Source organism: Fringilla coelebs (assembly GCF_963513975.1).
Source record: "Fringilla coelebs genome assembly, chromosome: Z".
NCBI classification, from domain to species: Eukaryota; Metazoa; Chordata; class Aves; order Passeriformes; family Fringillidae; genus Fringilla; species Fringilla coelebs.
Genome location: NC_140031.1, coordinates 8,407,197 through 8,426,614, shown reverse-complemented (window position 1 = coordinate 8,426,614; position 19,418 = coordinate 8,407,197). Strand labels below are relative to the sequence as shown.

At 42.7% G+C, this 19,418-nt stretch overlaps 1 protein-coding gene across 1 annotated transcript in view; it reads right to left on the bottom strand.

The window, feature by feature from the left end:
• DNAI1 (dynein axonemal intermediate chain 1) overlaps positions 1–19,418 on the bottom strand; it is a gene marked incomplete at its 5' end in the record, with an annotated part of 136,185 nt that overhangs the window by 57,820 nt on the left and 58,947 nt on the right. Inside the window, one exon of the mRNA XM_084224945.1 lies at positions 16,062–16,309. Coding sequence (XP_084081071.1) covers positions 16,062–16,309 — 248 coding nt within the window. The remainder of the gene's footprint in view (positions 1–16,061; positions 16,310–19,418) is intronic.

Genomic DNA, 19,418 nt, shown 5'->3' with positions numbered 1-19,418 from the left:
CCACAAATGCTTATTAGAGTAATTAGCCCTCATGATACTGCAATCAAATCGGGCATCTGCTCAGAACTGGCCTTTTCTCTGCTCCCAGAGGCTTGTCAACATGGCACAACCTCCCATCATTAGCAGTATCCATGCTGTGAAGGGTGGAGCATTTGAGAAGAAAACCAAGCAACTGTCTGCACAGTGGCATGAAGTTAATTTTTCCCCTGAAGCATGTGATAATCATCCAAGGATTTTGGCTGTGTGAAACTATTTAGAGCAAAAGTTCAAATATGATACAATCAGAGTAAAGTAGCACATGAGAAAGAAAAGTGTGTGTAAACAGTAAAGAGGAGACAAGCAAGCAAAAAGCAGCAAGCATTTTCCGTCCCTGATCATGATGAGAACTGCAACAAATACAAGCAATTTTTTCAGTGACCTTTAACCTGACTATTATTGCAGTGCAAAATTAGTGTGTGAAACTCATTGCTGTAAGAACAGCCTACCACTTTTTCTTTTGATTTCTTAAAGCTCATTTATTTATAAAGAAGTTGAGACAATTCAAAACCTTATTTAATACACAGAAATATAAATATTAAGACCTCATGTTCATTACTATGTACAGCAGGTTAGCAGGGTGATAATCCATTCATTTCTAGCAAGAGAATACTACCATTTTTATCTGTGGCAGCTGGTAATGGCTCCTGTCCAGCAGGAGATTAGACCATTTATCCAATGTGATTTGAAAACGCCCATGTTTCTGATGTCATTCCTATGAAATAAATAATGCTTGATCCGTTTTCATGGGCTGTAAGTCACTTGCACTGACACAATACAATTGGTCAAAATCACCCTGGCCCAGAGTCTGGAGTGTGGTACAGGCACCAGCTACCACAAATGCAGATCTGGCTAGCCCTTGGCTTGCCAAAACTCAGGTATGGGGTGCCACATGCAACACGTGCACATTAACTGATGAGCAATTCCTTCTCTTTCCCTTTCTTTCCCTATAATTATCCTTTGAGGAGGTACAGCACTGCAGTACCACGGCCCTGCTGATACCTGCCCTAAGTAAAATAAGGCAGATTTTTTGTCATTCAGGGCCTGAAAAAAACAATTAAATCTGCCCCAGCTAGAGAAGAGGAAACACAAGGGCATTATCAATCCCCCCTGCCCCCCAATTCACCCTGACATGAACTGGCCAAGTAAGACACTCAAATGACTTTGTCATGCAAACATCTCCTTGAGCTGCTGAGCAAAGTTCATGCTATTTTGACTGGACAAATTCATTCCAGTGCCAACCTGGCTATCAGTAGACTCCAAGGCAAAGCCATCATGGCAATGCAGGGTTTGGAGGGACCCAAAAAGCACATTTATTCTCTTCTGAAGCAACATCAGACAATCCCCTGCCACTGGTGACAATTCACATAGGTTGCTCTCACAAGTCTCCAACAACAGGTACTCAACAACCTCCCTGTAGATACATCTGTGCTTAATTGCCCTTATACAGAAGATTTCCTTTACCAAGAGTCAAGACAATTACTCCTTACCATCTCCCCAGTGGATGCAATGAACAAGTTTATTCCCATTTCTGTAACAGTCTTCAAATGGGCAAGAAAAGTTTGTGCCGCTCTTCCATTCCCTTTTTCCCTCTCTCCAAGTCAAAACAACTGCCCCAGGTCCTTGTTTCCAGGTCCTGTATTCAGGACCCAAGCTTTCATCACTCTTGTTCTTCCTCTTCAGCCTGGCTCTGCAGCTGCAAACAGATGGCACAGGACTACCCTGAGTTACAACCTCCTCTCTCTTACATTCTTGCTAATTAATTAGAATGACACATACCTCTGAGCAACAGTATTCCATTTCTGATCACTGGTGGTGATCTGCTATGCTTCCCCTTCAGCACCTTGCTGCCTAACCAGCCATCTCCTATTTCGTATCTGTGCATTTAATTTCCCCTCTCTAAATGCAGTATTTGCTCTTGTCTTTATTGAATTTCATCACATTGATTTTGGGCCTTTCTTCCAATTTATCAAGATAATTTTGAACATAATCATGTCCTGCAAAGTACCTTGTCCTCCCAGGGGGGCTTCCCTATTCTGTAATTTGAGTTGTTAATGAAAGTATTGATCAAAAAAAGACCAGAAGTGACAGCTGGAGAGTCTCACTTGTATCACTTTCAGAGTCTAACAGTGTGCTCTGTATAACTGCTCTTTGAGCACACTGCCTGAATCACCTGAGCAGCCTCTTTATGGCCATTTTACCTAATTCATATTTCTCTGCTTTGGTTATATGTATGTCACTGTGTAAGCCTGGATCAAAAGCTTTAGTCAAGTCAAGATGGATTGAGATGATAACCTTGATTGCCTCTCCTTTATTCATGAGGCCCATTTCTCTGGAATAAAAGGAAAAGAAATTGGCTTGATAATCTATTCTGGACAAATCCATGTCAGCTTCTCTGAATCACCTTATTAGCCAGACATTTAACAGTAGTGTTGCCATTTATTCAAGTGCTTTTCCAGTCTTTAAATTGGTCTGACTGGTCAGTAATTCCCTGGGTCCAATCCTATCATTTTCCTCCAGACATTTTTCCCTTCCTTCCGGCCCTTTGAGTCTTTCCTCCTTTCCCTGGCCATGCTGGTGCTACAGGCCAGCATGCAGCCTGATGCACTTGCTGTGCTATTACCCACATTTTCGACCCCCTCTGGCTGGCTTTGAATGCCTCTAGCTGGGTGAACTGTCCAGACACTGTTTTCTGGGCTCTGGTACTCTGCCTGTGCCACTTCCCCCTCCTGCATTTAAGGACAAGCCCTTTGAAGAAAGAACCTGCAGATAGATACCTTTTAGCCAGATATTGGCTCTACAGCATCACTGAAAAGTGTGTGGGGACTGATGACAGCAGACTACCATATTTTCAGTCTGCCCATGTCACAGGTTCACAAATGAGTGTGAGTCCATAGGTGACAGTGGAGTGATGCTTCCCCTCATCCATGCTGCAGAGCACATGCCAACCCTGCCTCTGAGTCAAGGTATTCACTCAGCTCACATGCTGTAAGTGGGCATTAACTCCAGCGTCTGCTTAAAACGCAGGACAGATGTACCCCAAAAACTCTCTGAAATGCATATAATGGTGAGAAATTGGTCTGATTGTTTCTTTAAGAACTCCAGGGTATGTTTAATCTGATCTTGCTGATGAGCAAGAACTTATCTAAACACTCTTTAATATGCTCTTTCCTTATTCTGACCTCTGCTTTTATCCTCTTGTTACATTAAGCAGACAGTCTCAGACACTCACTGGAAGATTAAACAATACAGTATCAAATATTTCATCCTTATTCATAACACTCAGTAGTAGCTGAAAGCCTTCTTCAGTAATAAGTCTCTATCTTCATTTCTTTAACTAAGATGCTCCCCAAATATTTTCTCTTTCCCTTTTATGACCAAAGATAACCACAGCTAACTTAATATATTAACTTCTTTTTATTAATTCATGTTTGTGCTTTTCCCTAATGCTCAGCTTTAGACATGTCTTTGTTTCTGTGCCTGAAGCATTTCTTTGTAAGTCACTGTTGAGTTGTAAATGCAGCTGTAGAGGCCCCTCTCAGACACTCTGCCATTCTGCCCAGCCCAGCAGCTCAGGGATTTCACTCTTCTGCCTCCTTAGCTGAAGAGAGACACAGACTTTCAGAAGTCCACATATGCACCACAGAAGCACAAGTGCTTCCCAGCCCCCCTGTGCTCTTCCAGCCTCCCTCTTTTGCCCATACCTTGGTCACACAAGGTAGGCAGTGGGATTAGGATCCATCTCCTTATATTAACACAGGTTAAAGACTTTTACTCCAGGCTTCCCACGGGCAAACATCTGCTCCTTGAGCAAGAGAACCAGCCTCAGCTCTTTTGCTATGCCTGACCTGGCAGCCAAGCACAGACACAAACCCGCTGTCCAAACCACATTTCCTGTGTCAGAATGCACAAGCCTGGGCCAAAGCAAAGTGCCAGAAAAGCTCTGGGGCTCTCTCGAGGTGGACAAGCTGAACATGTGCTTTGCTTTAGCAAGAGCACAAACTCTCATGGATGCAGTTTGGCTTCATCTATTGCACAATGGCCCAGCTCACCCGCTAGCAGACGAAAACTTTATGGATTCTTGCAGACAGAGTCAGACCAAACTCCAACTGGGAATACCAATCTAAACCTGGGCACGCTAATCCAGTGGGCACCTTTGATCTGTGTAGTGGACACTCTCCATTTTGCAGTTAGCCTGCCTTTTATTCTGCCTCACCATCATGCTGAGGTTCATGCTGAAGTGTAGATCCACAATAAATTGTCACATCTTCCAAAGCCAGTTCGATTTGCCCTGTGCTCTAGTGCAAATATTCTCCTGGACTACCTTACAGCAGTGTCTGATTTGAACTGAGAAGCAGTTCTATTTCTTCATGCTGTCACCCTCAAATGTGTTTCTTGTTGGTTCCCGACAGCAACTTTCAGGAAACAGCATCCAGAAACATCAAGTCATTACCAGCAGAGAAGAAATCTTTCACTTTCTTTTCCTGTCAATGACAAATCACAATTTTTTTGTTTATTCTCCTCTCTGGGTCACTTATCTGTGCTGTTTGCCAAGGGATCTGCTGGTGTGAAAGTCTGCTTCTACACTCAGCTTATCCAGAGTCTACTGACTTTTTGTTTTGCTAGAGCAAATAGTTTGTCCTTCTTTGCTGCTGAGACAAAGCAGTGCATCTACAACAAAGTTCCCAAATGTCCTCCATGAAGGACATTGCCAGCTATTCTGCATTTGTTGCTTATCATGTCTGACACAATAAGTGGATCTTAACACCTCCCAGAGGATCCTCTGTCAGCAACCACAAGCAAAGCCAAGGCCGGGCACCCTGAGGAGTGTAAGCAAAATGCAAGGCTGCTCTCTTGCAATCAGTTAGAAGAGACATCCCAAAATTAATCACCTGGCCATCTAGGAAGTAGAGTACTTAACTCACAAGCAAAGTAACTCCAGCATCAGTTCCTATATATCAAGAGACAGGAAGAGCAAGGCTTAGAGGTGAGGAACAGTGCAGTGTCTGGAGCCCTTCCTCAGTGCCAATTTGGACAGCAGTACAAGTTACTCTATGTAGAGGTGGGAGGAAGGAAGACAGAAAACTTCAGTCCTCACCGTGGTTATTTGAGATAAAAGCAAAAACTGAGCTTAGTCCAGATGACTCATTTTGACTCAAGGCAATAATGAAGGGCTATGATAACTGAGTGCAGCCTGGTCAAAGGTCAAAGCAGCCCAGTCAGACTCTGGCTAAGCCTATATTTGGTGAAGAAAGAGCTCCTGGGTCCTGCTTGCACTTGGAGCATTTGATGTGACTGTGGAGAAAATTTAGCTGTGCTCTGGTTATCTGTAGGTATGGAGTTCCTGCCAAAGGTAAACGTGAGCAGGCAGGCAGGAACCTTAGTATGGTTCCAGCTGGTCCTTCAGTGAGGATACCAGAACCATGGAATCACCAGCATGCCCATACTGGAGTCAGCATGGCAAGGTACAGCATAAAGGGCTCCTGTCCTGTGATGCACTGTGATGCTCCTGTCCTCTATCTGCATTTTTTGCCATTCCTGTCTATTACCTGGGAAACAGACAGCATTTCTGCTGTGGAATGTCTGTAAGAATGAAATATCTCAAAAAATTTTTTAAAAGGTGTGCTTTGGTCAACAATGTCATAGAAGGTATTACTGCTTGATTTTTTTTCCCTCAGAAACCCTGCTGTGAAAGCACAGTCCCTGTCCACACCTGCACCCCTGGGCTCTAGAAAAATACTGGTATAAACACAGTGAATCAAGCCACAGCAAAAGAGGAGAACCCACCCCAGAGGTGAAGAATCAGGTCTGCCATACGGTGAGAGCTGGGCTGTCACTGTCACACTCAGGAGTCTTTGCACATCCAGGAACTTCACAGTACAAAGTGTCCACAAGTTGGGGTCACCCTTCTGCCACTGCCAGAGATACCTCCATGGGGAGGATTCTGGAGACTCTTTTGAAAATTACATTTTAGGCCAGAAGGCTGATGCCTGCATGAGAACAAAATCAGATATCCCAGAAAGGTTCATCTGAGCCTCTCCCTCCATTTATTGTTTAAAGGAAGGCAAGTCCCACATCGAACTACAAGTAAAACAGAAGCATTAAGGCTGCCTTTCTTTCAGTGACATATAAAAAAAAATAAACTGTAACTAGATATTTAACAAAACTAACTCTAAGGAGCACAGGCAGGCATATCTGACTCTGTAAGGTCTGATGAAATTCCATCTAGGGTACTTAAGGGAGCAGCTAAGCAATCTCTGAATTTCATAGCAATTAGCTATGAAAACTAGAAGAGAGGAGAAGTCCTGGGGGACAGGAACAGGGAAAAATGCCCCCAGGAAACACAAACAAACCTGTCTTGAAGGATAGGTTAAAGGACAGTGGATGAGTCAGCTAATGCTGAACTTTGAGAGCTGGAACAAAGCATTAAGTCATCTGTACACATGTACAGGATAAGAAAATGAAAATCAGTGAATATGGTCTCCTCAAAAAAAGGCCTTGTCAAAGAGAATTTATTTCCTTCCTTATCAGGGTAACAAGTCTAAAAGAAAGAGTAGATTTGTTATCTTTAATTTTGTAAGGCTTTTGGCATACTCCCTGTGATGTCTTCAGAAGAAAGATAAGAAATTACTGTGAAGTGGCTGAGTGCTTGAAAATGAATTCCCAAGAGTTTAGACAGCGATGTCTTGACCAGATGGGAGAACATCTCTAGATGGTTCCCATGAGGGACTATCCTTGTTTCTTTTAACATTTTTAGCTTTACTCTTTAAACTTTGTCTAGCCTCTGTTCTAGGTAGCCTCTCCGAGGCATCAGGCTCAGTTTCATACAATATTTTCATTAGTAAGTTGCATACTGAATTGCAAAATACACAGAACATTTGCAGATGATGCAGCTGAAAGACATTGAATTCTATTAGGATAAGGCCTCTAAGTTATCTTGAAAAGCTGGAGACGTAATCTGAAAATAATAAGGCGACATGATAAAGACAAGGGCAGAGGGACACTGACAGAAGTAAGAAAGCATTAAATGTGTAGAAATTAGAGAATTTCTGGCTAAGTGACTGAAGTGTAGAAAAGCATCAGTGGCTGGTGAGGGAATCAGCAAAGTGATATTGCTGGAGTGGCACAGAAATATCTTCACTTGTATTAAGAAGCGTGTGCCATGTAAGACACAGGAGGCAATGACTCCAGTCTGTTAGTACTGGTGAAGACAGCAAGACTGCCCAGTGTCATTTTGAAGAAAATACTTCAAGAATGACACAATGTCTGTGAAGCTATGATGGGAAGAGGACACACTCAAGGCCTCTGCCACTTCTCGTTTCTCTCGTTCACAGTTTCCCAGTTCCAGAAAGGAAAGTTCAGTTTTATTCTAAATTCAGTCTCACCTCTCACATGTTTACTGTGTGTCATGTTCAATCACACTGTGACTGTTTTGTTCCCTGCAATAGATGAGACTGCTTTGTATAGAAAACAAGTCTTTTGAGTGTGAGTAAAAGTTGATGGGGAGAGATAAATGAAAATTACTTGTTACTTAAAAATAAATCCATTGAAAAATGTTCCTATCTTAAAATCTGGGTTTTCTTTTAAATGCAAATGTTTCAGCTATGACAGGAATCTGCAGATAAGGGAGCTGCTAAGTAAAGGAGGGTTTTCAGTGCTGTTTAGTCTTTTGTAGAAAAATTCGTTGACATTTTTCCATTAAACCATGCAACAAGACAGAATGGATCAGTTCAATTTGCTTAGGAAGTAAACTTTCCTCCATGACAGAAGCCATTGAAGAGGTAAGGTCTATAAGGAGTAACTCCTAAGGTAAGTCAGTAATATTTAAATATTTGGCTGCAGCGTTTGCCTTAGAGAGGAAATAGTTTAGACATCTGATGAATATCAAAGTGTTCAAAGATTCCAATGTCTCTCAGTCAGTTTGGGCTTCCTGCATTTCTCTTACATCTTTAATGAGCAACTCTGACCAAAAGGACTCCCTGCCATCCTATCTGTAGCAGAGGCAGGGATTTACTCAGATGTCTCCTTACTTTACCCACTGTATGTTTGTGATGATGAACACAGCACTTAGGAGAGTCAGGGTGGCTGACAGGCTTGGTAACAGTAAATAGGTACTGGAACAAAGTCAGGTGCTTCATCTACAAAGAAATCAGGCAGCAACCAAGGCAGCCAGCTTGGCAGGATCATATGTCACCAAGCAAAGATGCAGGAGGAAGAATTCTTTCAGAACACCTATGATAATGAAAAGCATCTCAAAACCCCCTGGAGCAGAAGACACAGCCCAGCATTGCCTGGATGCTCCAGGAGCAGCCCTCAGCTCCAGCTGTCAGGCACTCATGTCATGGGCATGAGGCTGGATGATGACTTTATTTATGGGTACCACCAACTATTGGGCCTATCTGGTGCAATATAGCTGTTCTGGCTACAGGCAATACTAGGAACTCCCATCTAATAATTTTGCAAATTATTTCTCTCCTTCTAGCAGCATAAGACTGCTTACAAGTTTTACTACAAGCATTCTCAGGGTTTTCTCCTCCAAAGTCCTTGAAAACTTCCTGATAGCTGAGGGAAAACAACTAGATGAGCTCAACAGCAATGAAGAAACACTCTAAGATAAACTTCCATATTACATTTAGTCCCATAAAAACTGCTCTTCAGAAAAACACTGCTCTCCTACACCTAGATCAAGTGACCTCCACCTTGATGGGATCTTCCTGGGATTCAGAGGACCAGGCTCCATCTCTTCAGCACAAGCAAACTCAAGTGTGCAAGGTCAGCCTAGAGGAGCAGGAATTAGGCCTACTGCATCAGACCATCCACAAATTTGGGGTGCAGAAAAAGGGTAGCAAAACCTTCCCTACTAAAGAGCATATGTGGTGGTGTTGGGAGGGACTCAGCAATAAGCAGAGAGCATGGACATAGGAGTGCCACTGAAGCAGGGCAAAGGCCCAGCCTGAGGCTGAGCATTACTCATGCTTCAGAGACTCAGATTTATCTGAAGGAGGCAGAGCTCAGTTATAAATAGCACTGGATAAGGCTGGCCCTACTTTCAGTTTGTTTTCTTCCTGCTGGGATTTGGATACTCTGCTTTGTACAGCGTTTCACCAGGAATCTGTGCGCTTGTTCCCCTCAGAGCACTGCCCAGTGAATTTATTAGGCTGGCATGTTAGCAGAGGAGGGAGGAACCAGACATTAGACTGTCACCTGTTTGTCCTGTCACTGGCTGTGTCCCCTTGTCAGACACAGCACGAAGCTGAGCAATGCATGCCAGAGGCCAACAAAGCTCCAGGGTATTTCACCAGCTGCAATTCACAGCTCTTGGTTTCAATTCTGACTGTGCCCATGGTGCAAGATTCCCAATTTACCATAGACAAAATACGAAGTTTCCCACTCTGCATGCAGGAAAAGCAGATGTACAGGGCAGGCAGGTTCACACCCAAACCCCCGAGCTGCCTGATGTTGCTACATCAGACAGTGTCTGCAATATGCCTGACAGAACGTTCCCATCACCGCAGGATCAAGTGGATTGCAGCAGGGGTGGGGAGAGACTCTCCTGGTGCCTGCTGGATGCTGAGAGCCCCAGACACCACATCAAGCTGTGGCAGCTCACTGTGGCTCTAGGGTGGGAGAAGGGTGGGACTCAGGGCCAGCCCCAGCTCCCTGTATCAATGACCTTGCCTGCAGCACCCCTGCCCAACTTGCCTCTAACTCTGCCATTATCATTCTCTTGCTTTTATTTTATCCTCTTCAGAGCAGTATTCTGTTGTTTCACAGGCTGTATAAGAGCCATTAAGACCCATCAGTGTATTTATACGTACACTATAAAGCAGCAGAGCAGAATTCAAAGACCCAAGCAACCAAACAAATGCATTACAACCTCTCTGGTATTTTGAACCTCAGGCTAACATCTTCCAACATCCCAAGGCTTAAAGGGACTTCTAAATTTTGTAAGTGAAATTTTCTCCACAAACTAGCCCCTGTGCAACTCACAGGCAAAGAAAGTTTCTTGTATGTTGCTTGGAGAGACCAGAAAATAAATAATCAACCTGAAAACCCACAGAGGGATGGTTTGGATCTTAAGTAAAGGGAAGAGGGTAAGAGTAGCTTCTATTTAGCAAGAAACAGTGAGAGCAGAAGGTAGAAAATAAGTTCAGCATCTGAATGAAGTACAGAGGGAAACACAGCATCAAAGCAAAAAGAGCTCATTTTTAGAAAAACATTACATGATCTGCAATGGACATTTTGCTAGACAATTTCTAACCATGCCCAAGGCACAATTTAAAAATAACCATGAATAATATCTGAATCTCCAGGTGACACAAATACCTTCTCAAAAATCAGACATTTTGTTCATTATTGTCAAAGATATTTAGGAATAAGCATTATAATATTTACCTCTCCTAACCTATAGTGGCTTAAAAAGTGTCCAACAGTTTTGGACAAGGTATAAGCACACAGTAAAAATTGTATCCAGCATTTCTGCCACTGGACTATCTTGCAATTTCCGCCACTTCTACCACACATAAATAAGGCCAAATCTTCCAGATAAATTTTTGTGGCTCAGCACAGCCTTTCCAAAAAGTGGTAGAAGTTAACTCTGTGGGAGACAGGATTTCCTCCATTAGGGCTGTGCCTGTAGTGAGCTCTCACAGCAACTAAGGACAACCAGAAAGCTGCTGATCTTGACCCTGATTTCTACAGCAAGCATATGGCAACTCTTCCCAAGCACAGCCATTCCCCCCCTCCAGCTCCCTCCAGGAGAGGACAGGGACACAACTGATGCTAGCCAGTCACTAGATGCCTCGTGGTGCTGCAGTGAGGAGCCCAGTGTCAGGTACGCAGCAGACAGGACAACTGCTGTTACTGGACACAGAATTCAGTGCAGGGAGCAGGACTGCAGCTAAGGACTGCAGGAGGAGTGAAAATGACTTCCAGCAAGGGAGCCTCGGACAGATTGAGATCTCTGGACCCCAAATGCATGCTCACTGGTCCATGGATGTTTCTCCCACTGCTTCCTATTTCTGTGCAAGTGCAGAATGAGTGACCTCTCTGGTCTCTTTTACTTCTGGGATGTCAGAAGTTAATCCAGCTTTCTGTCCTGTTTGCACTGGGCCAGGTATGCAAGGCACGGCTGATGGTACAAAAAATGTAGTAGGCAGATGGAGCTGAAGAGGAAGGCCCTCCGTGCAAACATTGAACTGACCCAATATGAGAAACACCCTTGTCTTGCATTACTGAAGAGGTTTGATGCTAAATGACCCTCACAATTAGGCTTGTGCTCCATTTTGCTTTCAGGCTACATTCTCCCTCCTTTCTTGGGTTCAGATTCCTTGGCTTCAGGCCTCTGTTGCTTTCCTTTCTTCTCCAGATTTGTGTTTCTCCCCTGGAGTTATCCCCTATTGTCACAGAGTTGAATGAGATCTTTTTTGCTGAACTCTCCTCAGCAAACACCTATTTTGTGCTTCTTAGTGAAGGCAACAGGAGGGGTGTTGAAGCTGTTCTGATACAGCTGATCTTTATTCTGACCTTGATAGCAACACTCTGTCTTTTATTTTTCTTGTATTTCCTTTGCATTAAAAAATTTGTGTGCCCGAAGCCAAAAGAACAAAATATTATGTGAAGCAGTAACATCTCAGAGGCAATGCAAGCAGCAAAATCTGTTTGTCTGACTGCAGATGACAGATTTAGGAGAATGCTCATCATCAGAATGAAACAATGTGCTGGTGTGACAGTGGATTATGAACAAAATCCTTTTTTTTTTTTTTATCCTAAGTGCAGAAAATGTGGTCAGCTTCTCATAAAGACCTCTCTTTGTGGAGTTGGGTTTGGAAGCACAGAATGGGGTAAAGAACAGCAGGCTGTGCTTACTTAAAAGGGATTTTAATTTACTTCTATCAACAAAACAAGAATTCAGCAATGGCTTCACAAACTGCAAAAGTTCAGTGTAGATTTATTTAAGAACTTAGATTGGAACACAGAAAATAGACAAATAGAAGGGATCACACAATTATGTGACAAACTCCAGTGAGTAATTTCAGGTGTGTTTTGTCAGGTTGACATTTGAGATGGGACTTCCACAACTTCTGCTGGAAAACTGTTCTGCAAGCTGACACTCCTTTCTGTTTCCTTTGGCAGTTTGCAGGCTATTTCCATCTTGCCTTGACTTCTTTGTCCAAACCATGAGCACCACATCTAACCTGACTGGGATTTGGTGAAGAATTCACCTGCAGTGGCCAGCCCTTTCTCTTCCCATGTACAAATGTAGGGCAGATAATAATTCCCTCAGGAGGCCATCTGAAGCTCCATGGTATCAGCTCCTCACAGGGACCAGATCAGCTTCAGTAGTTCAACACTGAACAAAGCTGTGTTTCTAACAGTGAGGTCTCCACAGCAATTCCAAACCCCACTGTCCACAGGGGCATGTGTGTGACAGCTGAGATTTGCTTGAATCACAACTAAAAGAAATGTTCCATTTGTAGATCCTAGGGTCAACACCCTGCAGTGGGAATTTCGTCAGTAACTCTGATGGTGAGCAAGTAAAATGAAAAATTATTTTCAACCCTCTACAGCAGGATTGGTTCTGCACTAGTCTCAGCAGAAATAACATCCTTTTGGCTTGTTGTGAAAATAAAATAGAAACTCACAGGGAAAACAAATCTGTCAAATAAGATGTGTTTTAGGAAGGAGATTGAACAACAGAAACAAACCCTGACACATAGTTTCAGTTATCAATTCCTGATTCTGAACCACTTGAGCTTCCAAATAGTTCAAACCTAAAATATTTAGTATATCCCAGTGAAAAAAGGTAAGAGAAAAATCACTCTTCTCAGCTGTAAATAAACCCTAAACATAAACTTTTTAAAAGAAAGGAGAAAGAAAAAAAACCATAAAGCTAGAAAAAGGAGAGGGTCTATGCTGACAGCGCCATCCCAGCAAGGTTCCCTTCTTCCTAGAGAACATGGCTCCTGTGGCTGCCAAAATCTAGCCCAGTAGATCCACATTGGCCAACTTCATTAACCTCCAGAGCCAAGCCCTGTGACCGAGCATTGGCTCAAAAACATACACTGCTCAGGGACTTGCTTTGTAGGCCTACTCAGAGATGCTGGGAGTGTGAGGATTTTGCTGAATAACTGAGAATTATTTTCATTAAAGAGGGGCTTAGGTTAATGCCACACAGGTTTTTTTCCCAGCAGAACATGACAGGTTTGACACAGTTTTTCAGGAGGTGACTCCTTTTAAGCTGGTGTTTACATTCAAAGGTAGAGGCCTGAATTCACTATATGGGAGATAATTTCTAGTTCTATGATCCTGTGATACCTGAGTTTTGATGGTAGTAGCTACATTGCACTGCATGCATATCCATTCATATGTCTATGTGCATGTTTATTCCTCTCTGTTTATTCCTCTCCGAGGATTTGGATCCTCACCAATTAGTAATAAGCAATTAGAAATGTGTCGCTTAAAACAGGCTAGAATTTTCCATTATTTACAATGCAGTAGCACTTAATACATGGGAGATAATTGCCAAATCTATAAGAAACCCTTGCTATGCTCTTTTAAAAAATAGGGAGTGGTATAAGGTAGACAACTCTTTCTTAGGTAACAGAAGTAGAAAATTTGTATTATTTTATTTTGCCCTTCATAATGGGAACATTACATCAGCTTTGTTTTATGCAAACGTACTGAGATATTACTAAGTCACTGAAAATGAAACAGCACAAGAAAAGAGCTGTCAGTCTGCTTTACCCACTTCCCATTTTGTTTCCATTGTGAAAGGGCTGCATTGTTTCAAAAGACAAAAGCCAGGCAGTCCAGAGAACAAAGGCTCCTAATTGCTCAGGATAACATTGTTACTTTTCTACTTTGTTCACTTTTCCCACAAAAAAGGGGGACTTTTTTGAGGTCTAGTATCTAGACAAGGACTGGGCCTTAGACAAGTGAGGTGTTGGTGGGGGAGAATAGGGAATCTTTGAGCTAAATATGAGAAAAAACTCATCACTTTCTAGAATCATTTAATGCTGAATGAGGAATAACAATCCAATGTCTTAACCTAACAGATAGTCCATGCTGCTTTTCATCACACTGAATGGAGTGCAAATCTTTTCTAAACCTTTTGGCTGATATTGACAAATGCTTACACTTCAGATCTTTCCAACACAGGTCTTAGGATTGCTGTACAATCACCTAACTACAAACTTTGCTTGTTAGTTTTGTAGAAGTTAAAAATTCTAAAGTTTAGCAAAAATATTGGTACTTTAATCACTGAATCATAGAATGGTTTGGGTTGGAAAGTTGGAACATTCTGTTCCAACTTCCTTGCCATGGACAGGAACACCTTCCACTAGAACAGGTTGCTCAGAAAAATTTTCTTATTGCAGAAGAAAACTAATGATTATGATTCTCAGCACTCAGCCTGTGGAAATAAAGAAGCAGGTACTTCTTTACCATCTTTACATCTATCCATACCCATGTAGTAGTTTCTTTCCTTTTCAGAGCTATCTTCCTAGAGTGTCTAATGATTTTTTTCACTTCTGAGCCCCACTGCTGACAAGTGGCACACGTACGCCTACCCCTACAAACCCCACACAGAATGCCTCCACTGCTGTATGTGCCTGCTCCTGGTCTGCAGGGAACAGGCTGCTAATTACATCCCTTCAGCACACAGTCCTTTCCAACATCATCCAGGGCGCAAGGGATCTGGGATTTTTGTGTCTCTAATGTAACAGCTGCGACTTCCCATGGCATGCTGCAGCAAGACCATGAAAAACTTCACATAGGACTTACTATTTTGCCAGGCTTTTTTATTAGAAGCCTAAATGGCAATGGGAAAAGCTCAGAAGTTTTCTTTGTGGGGGGTGTATGTGTGTGCCCAGGCTACTCTGTTAACCTCTTAATAGAAGAGCTATAACTATAACTGCTAGAGGAAAAGCTTTGGGCAGACAGGGAGGAATTATAAAATTCATGTATTCTCTGAAATGTTACATTTGCACAAACTCCCTGTTTCTAGCAAGCAGAGGTCTTGCTCTTGGCTTATTCCACATTCATCTGTAGTCCCATCAGGCTCCCTTGATCTCCTGGAATTTACTAGAAGATGGAGCCATGTCTGGGGGACAATCCATGTGAGGCACGTGCCAAAGTTCAAGGAACACTGGTGTGAGACTGACTGTAGGACAGCCAGCCTAAGTCAGGTGACAGCCATAATCACCACAGCAACATCTTTAGCCCAGGCTAGCAAACCAAACACACTCCCCTGTCTCAAACAGACCATGTTGAAATTTGTGCTGCCACACTTGTACTGCTAAGAACAAGACCAAATGCACATGTTCCAGTGTTTCAATCTGAGCTCAGATTGCCTTGCAGACACAGCTAGTTAGCTGGCTGTTACAACATATTTTCCCTGACCCTTCACAGGACCACCCATCTGGTGGCTCTTTGCGACAGATGCCAGAGTGGCAGTAGTTTAAGAACATTACCTGCACACCACAATTCTGAATTCACTAGAGTACTTCAAAGTCAACTAAATATCAGCTACAAGGTAGTGCGTCTTGAATCCTGGTGGCAGCCAGTTCCACAGGCAGCTGCCCCTGAAATTACTGCACTCAACAGAGCTCTCTTTTAGGCTGATATACTTGTTTTACTTGTTTTACTTGTTTTTATGCACTGTTCATCATGTGATGTTCTGTTTGGAACACAAATAGCATTGCACGCTGGTACATACAGAAGATACCAGTCCTTCTCCAAAAAGAAGTAAATTATAACAATGAAAACTAAGGAGAAATAATTGTTTACAGCAAACTTTTGCTCACACATACAGTGTCTGCTGAGGACCAAGGATTCATGCAGTTGTTTTGCCTTTGTGCATATTTAAAAATTGAAATACAACTTGAATATTGAAACACAAGCTTGAAATACAACTTAATCAATTGCATGTACTAAAGCAGCTTTCCCCATGCAGGACTTTTCCTGCTGTGCCCAAGCTCCATGCAATTCAAAGCCCAGCCACAGGAAAGGAAAAGCACCCTTACCTGCCACACTGGCTCTGCATGCTTTCCTGACTTAGCACTACTCTTGAGGCTGGGCTGGAGGTCTGGCTTCTTCAGGTTGTAGATGGCCACGTTGCCGTCGTAGAAGCCCACTGCCAGGATGTGGGGGTGGTCACTGTGGAAGTCCAGGCACATGACACCACTCTCACTGCTGAAGGAGTACTCAGGGAAGGAGGGGTTCTTCAGCGTGTAGAGCAGGAGCATGCCGTGGCCCTGCTTCATGAAGTCATCTAAACAAGGAGACGCCAGATCAGTTTCCAGGAGCCTCAGCTACTGAAATGTAGAAACAGACAGCTCTCACCTGTGCCTGAAACCTACCTGAATGCAAAGTTACCAGTCACAGGACCAAATGGTCATTTTGGTATGCCCACATCTGAACATCCTTGCCACCATTCATCTGCCACCCCCAGGACACAGGCACAATGTACTTATACAGAAGAACTACTATTGGTATGCTTTTTTTTTGTAGGAGAAAGAGCTGTGAAGCCTTGAAGGAGAAGTATGGAGGAAAGGAAAGATTTTGTGGACACTTCTTTCCTTGGGCTAGGATTACACTTCTTGCTGTGGGCTAGGACTTCAGTACACTGCAGACATAAAGGCTGAACCAAGGATAGCATCATTTCAATTTCTGTGTTGGCAATATTTGATATTTCAGACTCCACTACTTTTTCGAAGAAAAACCTTTCATTAATGTGTGTGTAAAGCATTTTATCAATTGCCATTACCCATGAATGTAAAAGTCACCATAGCTTTATTTTCTATTTATGTCCAACATCTCACTGCTCGGCACAGAAGCTCTTTTTTTGCCTAGACTTTCCAATCTTTTTTCTATTTACTTTCACCTTTTCTTTGTGCTGCCTGAAATTAGCTCTCCCTTTTCTCAGTAGGATCATCTTTCTTTTGTGTTTTTTTGTTATCATGCCCTGACTGTCTCTGCAATTCTTAGGGTATTTCGATCATGTAAAAAAACAATTTCCAAATTCTCTGAAAGGGAAAGAAAAGCTGTTGATGTAGATAAGCTCTCCAGAAACAAAGAAGGAACTTTGCTAATCTATGAAAACAATGCTGCCTCTGAGAGCTTTCTAGCCATCCAGTGCTCTTTATTACTGCCAATGCCTTCAGGCACACAGTATATGGGAAATAAATTTACTGCTTTCTGTGCTTCAAGTACTCACTACACATTCTGTTTCCAGAACAGTCCTCTCCTTTCAAAACTGCTTCCTACCTTTCTTAACATTTTGTCCAACCTGCAGGATTTCAGGTCTTGGTAAATGTGTACTCCAGCGATAACACTAACTTTAGAGAGTTTGTAGCAAACTGATTCCAAGTCAGCATGTGGGTACAGACATTGTGTACTCTATGTTTAACAGGGTCATGTAAAAGCTTTCAAAGAACCAGTAAAGAAACACACATTAACAAAACTATTGCTGCTGGTTTGTACTAGAGTATCAAAATAGAATGTTTTCACAGGTCTCTCTGTACTGGGGATAGAAGAGGAAAATGGCTTCTTTATTTTGCAGAAAGGCAAGATTCCAAAACTGGCATGAAACATACCTGACCCCAATTAATATTTCTAACTTTTTTTTTCTTTTAGTTTTTTTTTTTTTTTTTTAATGAAGGGGAACCCTATTCTCAGAATTCTTGCTGAAAAGGAAGTGAACTTACTTTGTCCATATGAGATATCCCAGTTCTTTTAATTCACAGAATTGTCTTTGTTCTTAGCCAAATAATGTCATTGAACTGATATGTAGTTGAGGTCCATGCATAATAAGGATGCATCTGTGCTCTCCTCAGAAGCAAAAACACTTGGGAAGGCTGTGGAAACGACCACCAGGAGTGACTCAGAGCAGAATGAAGTCAAATTGGTTGGATAGCCTTTGAATTTAACCTATTTCATGCTCTTATTTCTCTTGGAGTGGGCTGACCAGCCAGGCATATTCCCAAAGGGTCTGTAGGGTACATTAATTTTCTATCTGTTAGCACCGTGCTGAGGAGACTCAAAGAGCAGCCCCCATGTTCCTTGCACAGACAGCAGAGGAGACACCTCTACCAGGGGGTGATTCAGCCAGAGATCTAAGTGGGGTTCTGGAGGTGGTTCTCTTCCCAGTGACCTGACAGGAAGAGAGTCCACTCATATTCCTCAGAGGTGATAGAGCAGGCCTTTATCAGGTGAAATGGCACAGCAGCTTCAGCAATTCCAGGGTTAGTCTGGCAGGAGGAAAGTAAAGCCATGGGAAGAAGCTCTGGCAGAGTGAAATGCAGGGTCCCGTTTGCAGCTTACAACACCCAAACGTAGATCTGTGTATGCTGGCTGTGCACTCAGGGTCCAAACTCTGCTACTATCAGTACCAGCAGCACCTTAAAGGGCAGTTTTCTGCAGGTGCTGCTTTAGCCTCTAGGCTCCACTGACTGCAGTGGCTGCTACAGAATGTTAAACCCACCTTAACCTAAGAGCTGAATCCTACTCATATTGTCTCCTTTATGTTATCAAATACCAGGAATGTGGGTTAAATCACAGATGCGTGAATACCACAGATAAGGCTGAATAATATGATTGCTAAAGTACAGCCTATTCTTAATGAAAGGTAATGTGATGAGAATAACCCACAATTAACACTGAAGCATGACACATAAACCTCAGCAAAACACTAACCTGCTGAGCATAGGCATACCAATTCATTTTAATGTACGGTGAATTCTCATTCAGAGTACTAACCTGTGACATACCAACATATTCTTTAATGAATAGTTTTTTAAAAGGGCTTATTTCAACACTTATATTCAGTGTTCCACAATGGCAAGCACAGCATATACCCACAGCAACACATCTGTGCTATAGCTTTGAAGAGCAGCATTTTTAAGGAAAAGATTTTTGGATTTCAGTAAAAACAAGCAGAGCACTGCACTTTGCCCCAAAACACTGGGCAAACAGCCTCTCAGGATGAAGGGTGAGTAAATGCTAGAAGATCACAGAGCACAGCCAAAAGGTGCAAAAGGCAGAGACCAAGATCTGGCAATGGTGAACCACTGTTGGAAATAAAGGAAGCAGCTTCAGACCTGAGACAGCTGCTCTGTACCCCATGGACTGGAAGAATAGAGAATATCTGCCCCATGCAGATCCACTAAGTGAACACTGGTGGGGTTTGTCTTTTTTTTTTACCTGAGATACAAGGGCTGGAGATATTAGAGATACTGGACAGTTTTGCTGATAATCAGTGCCAGCAGGACTTGTTCTTTACAGGAAGACACAAGGCAGCAGAGAAAGAAGAAGAGATTGAACAGACTCTTGCTGCCATGAGGAGCCCTCAGTGTTCACCTGAACAGAGGCTAAATTTTAGA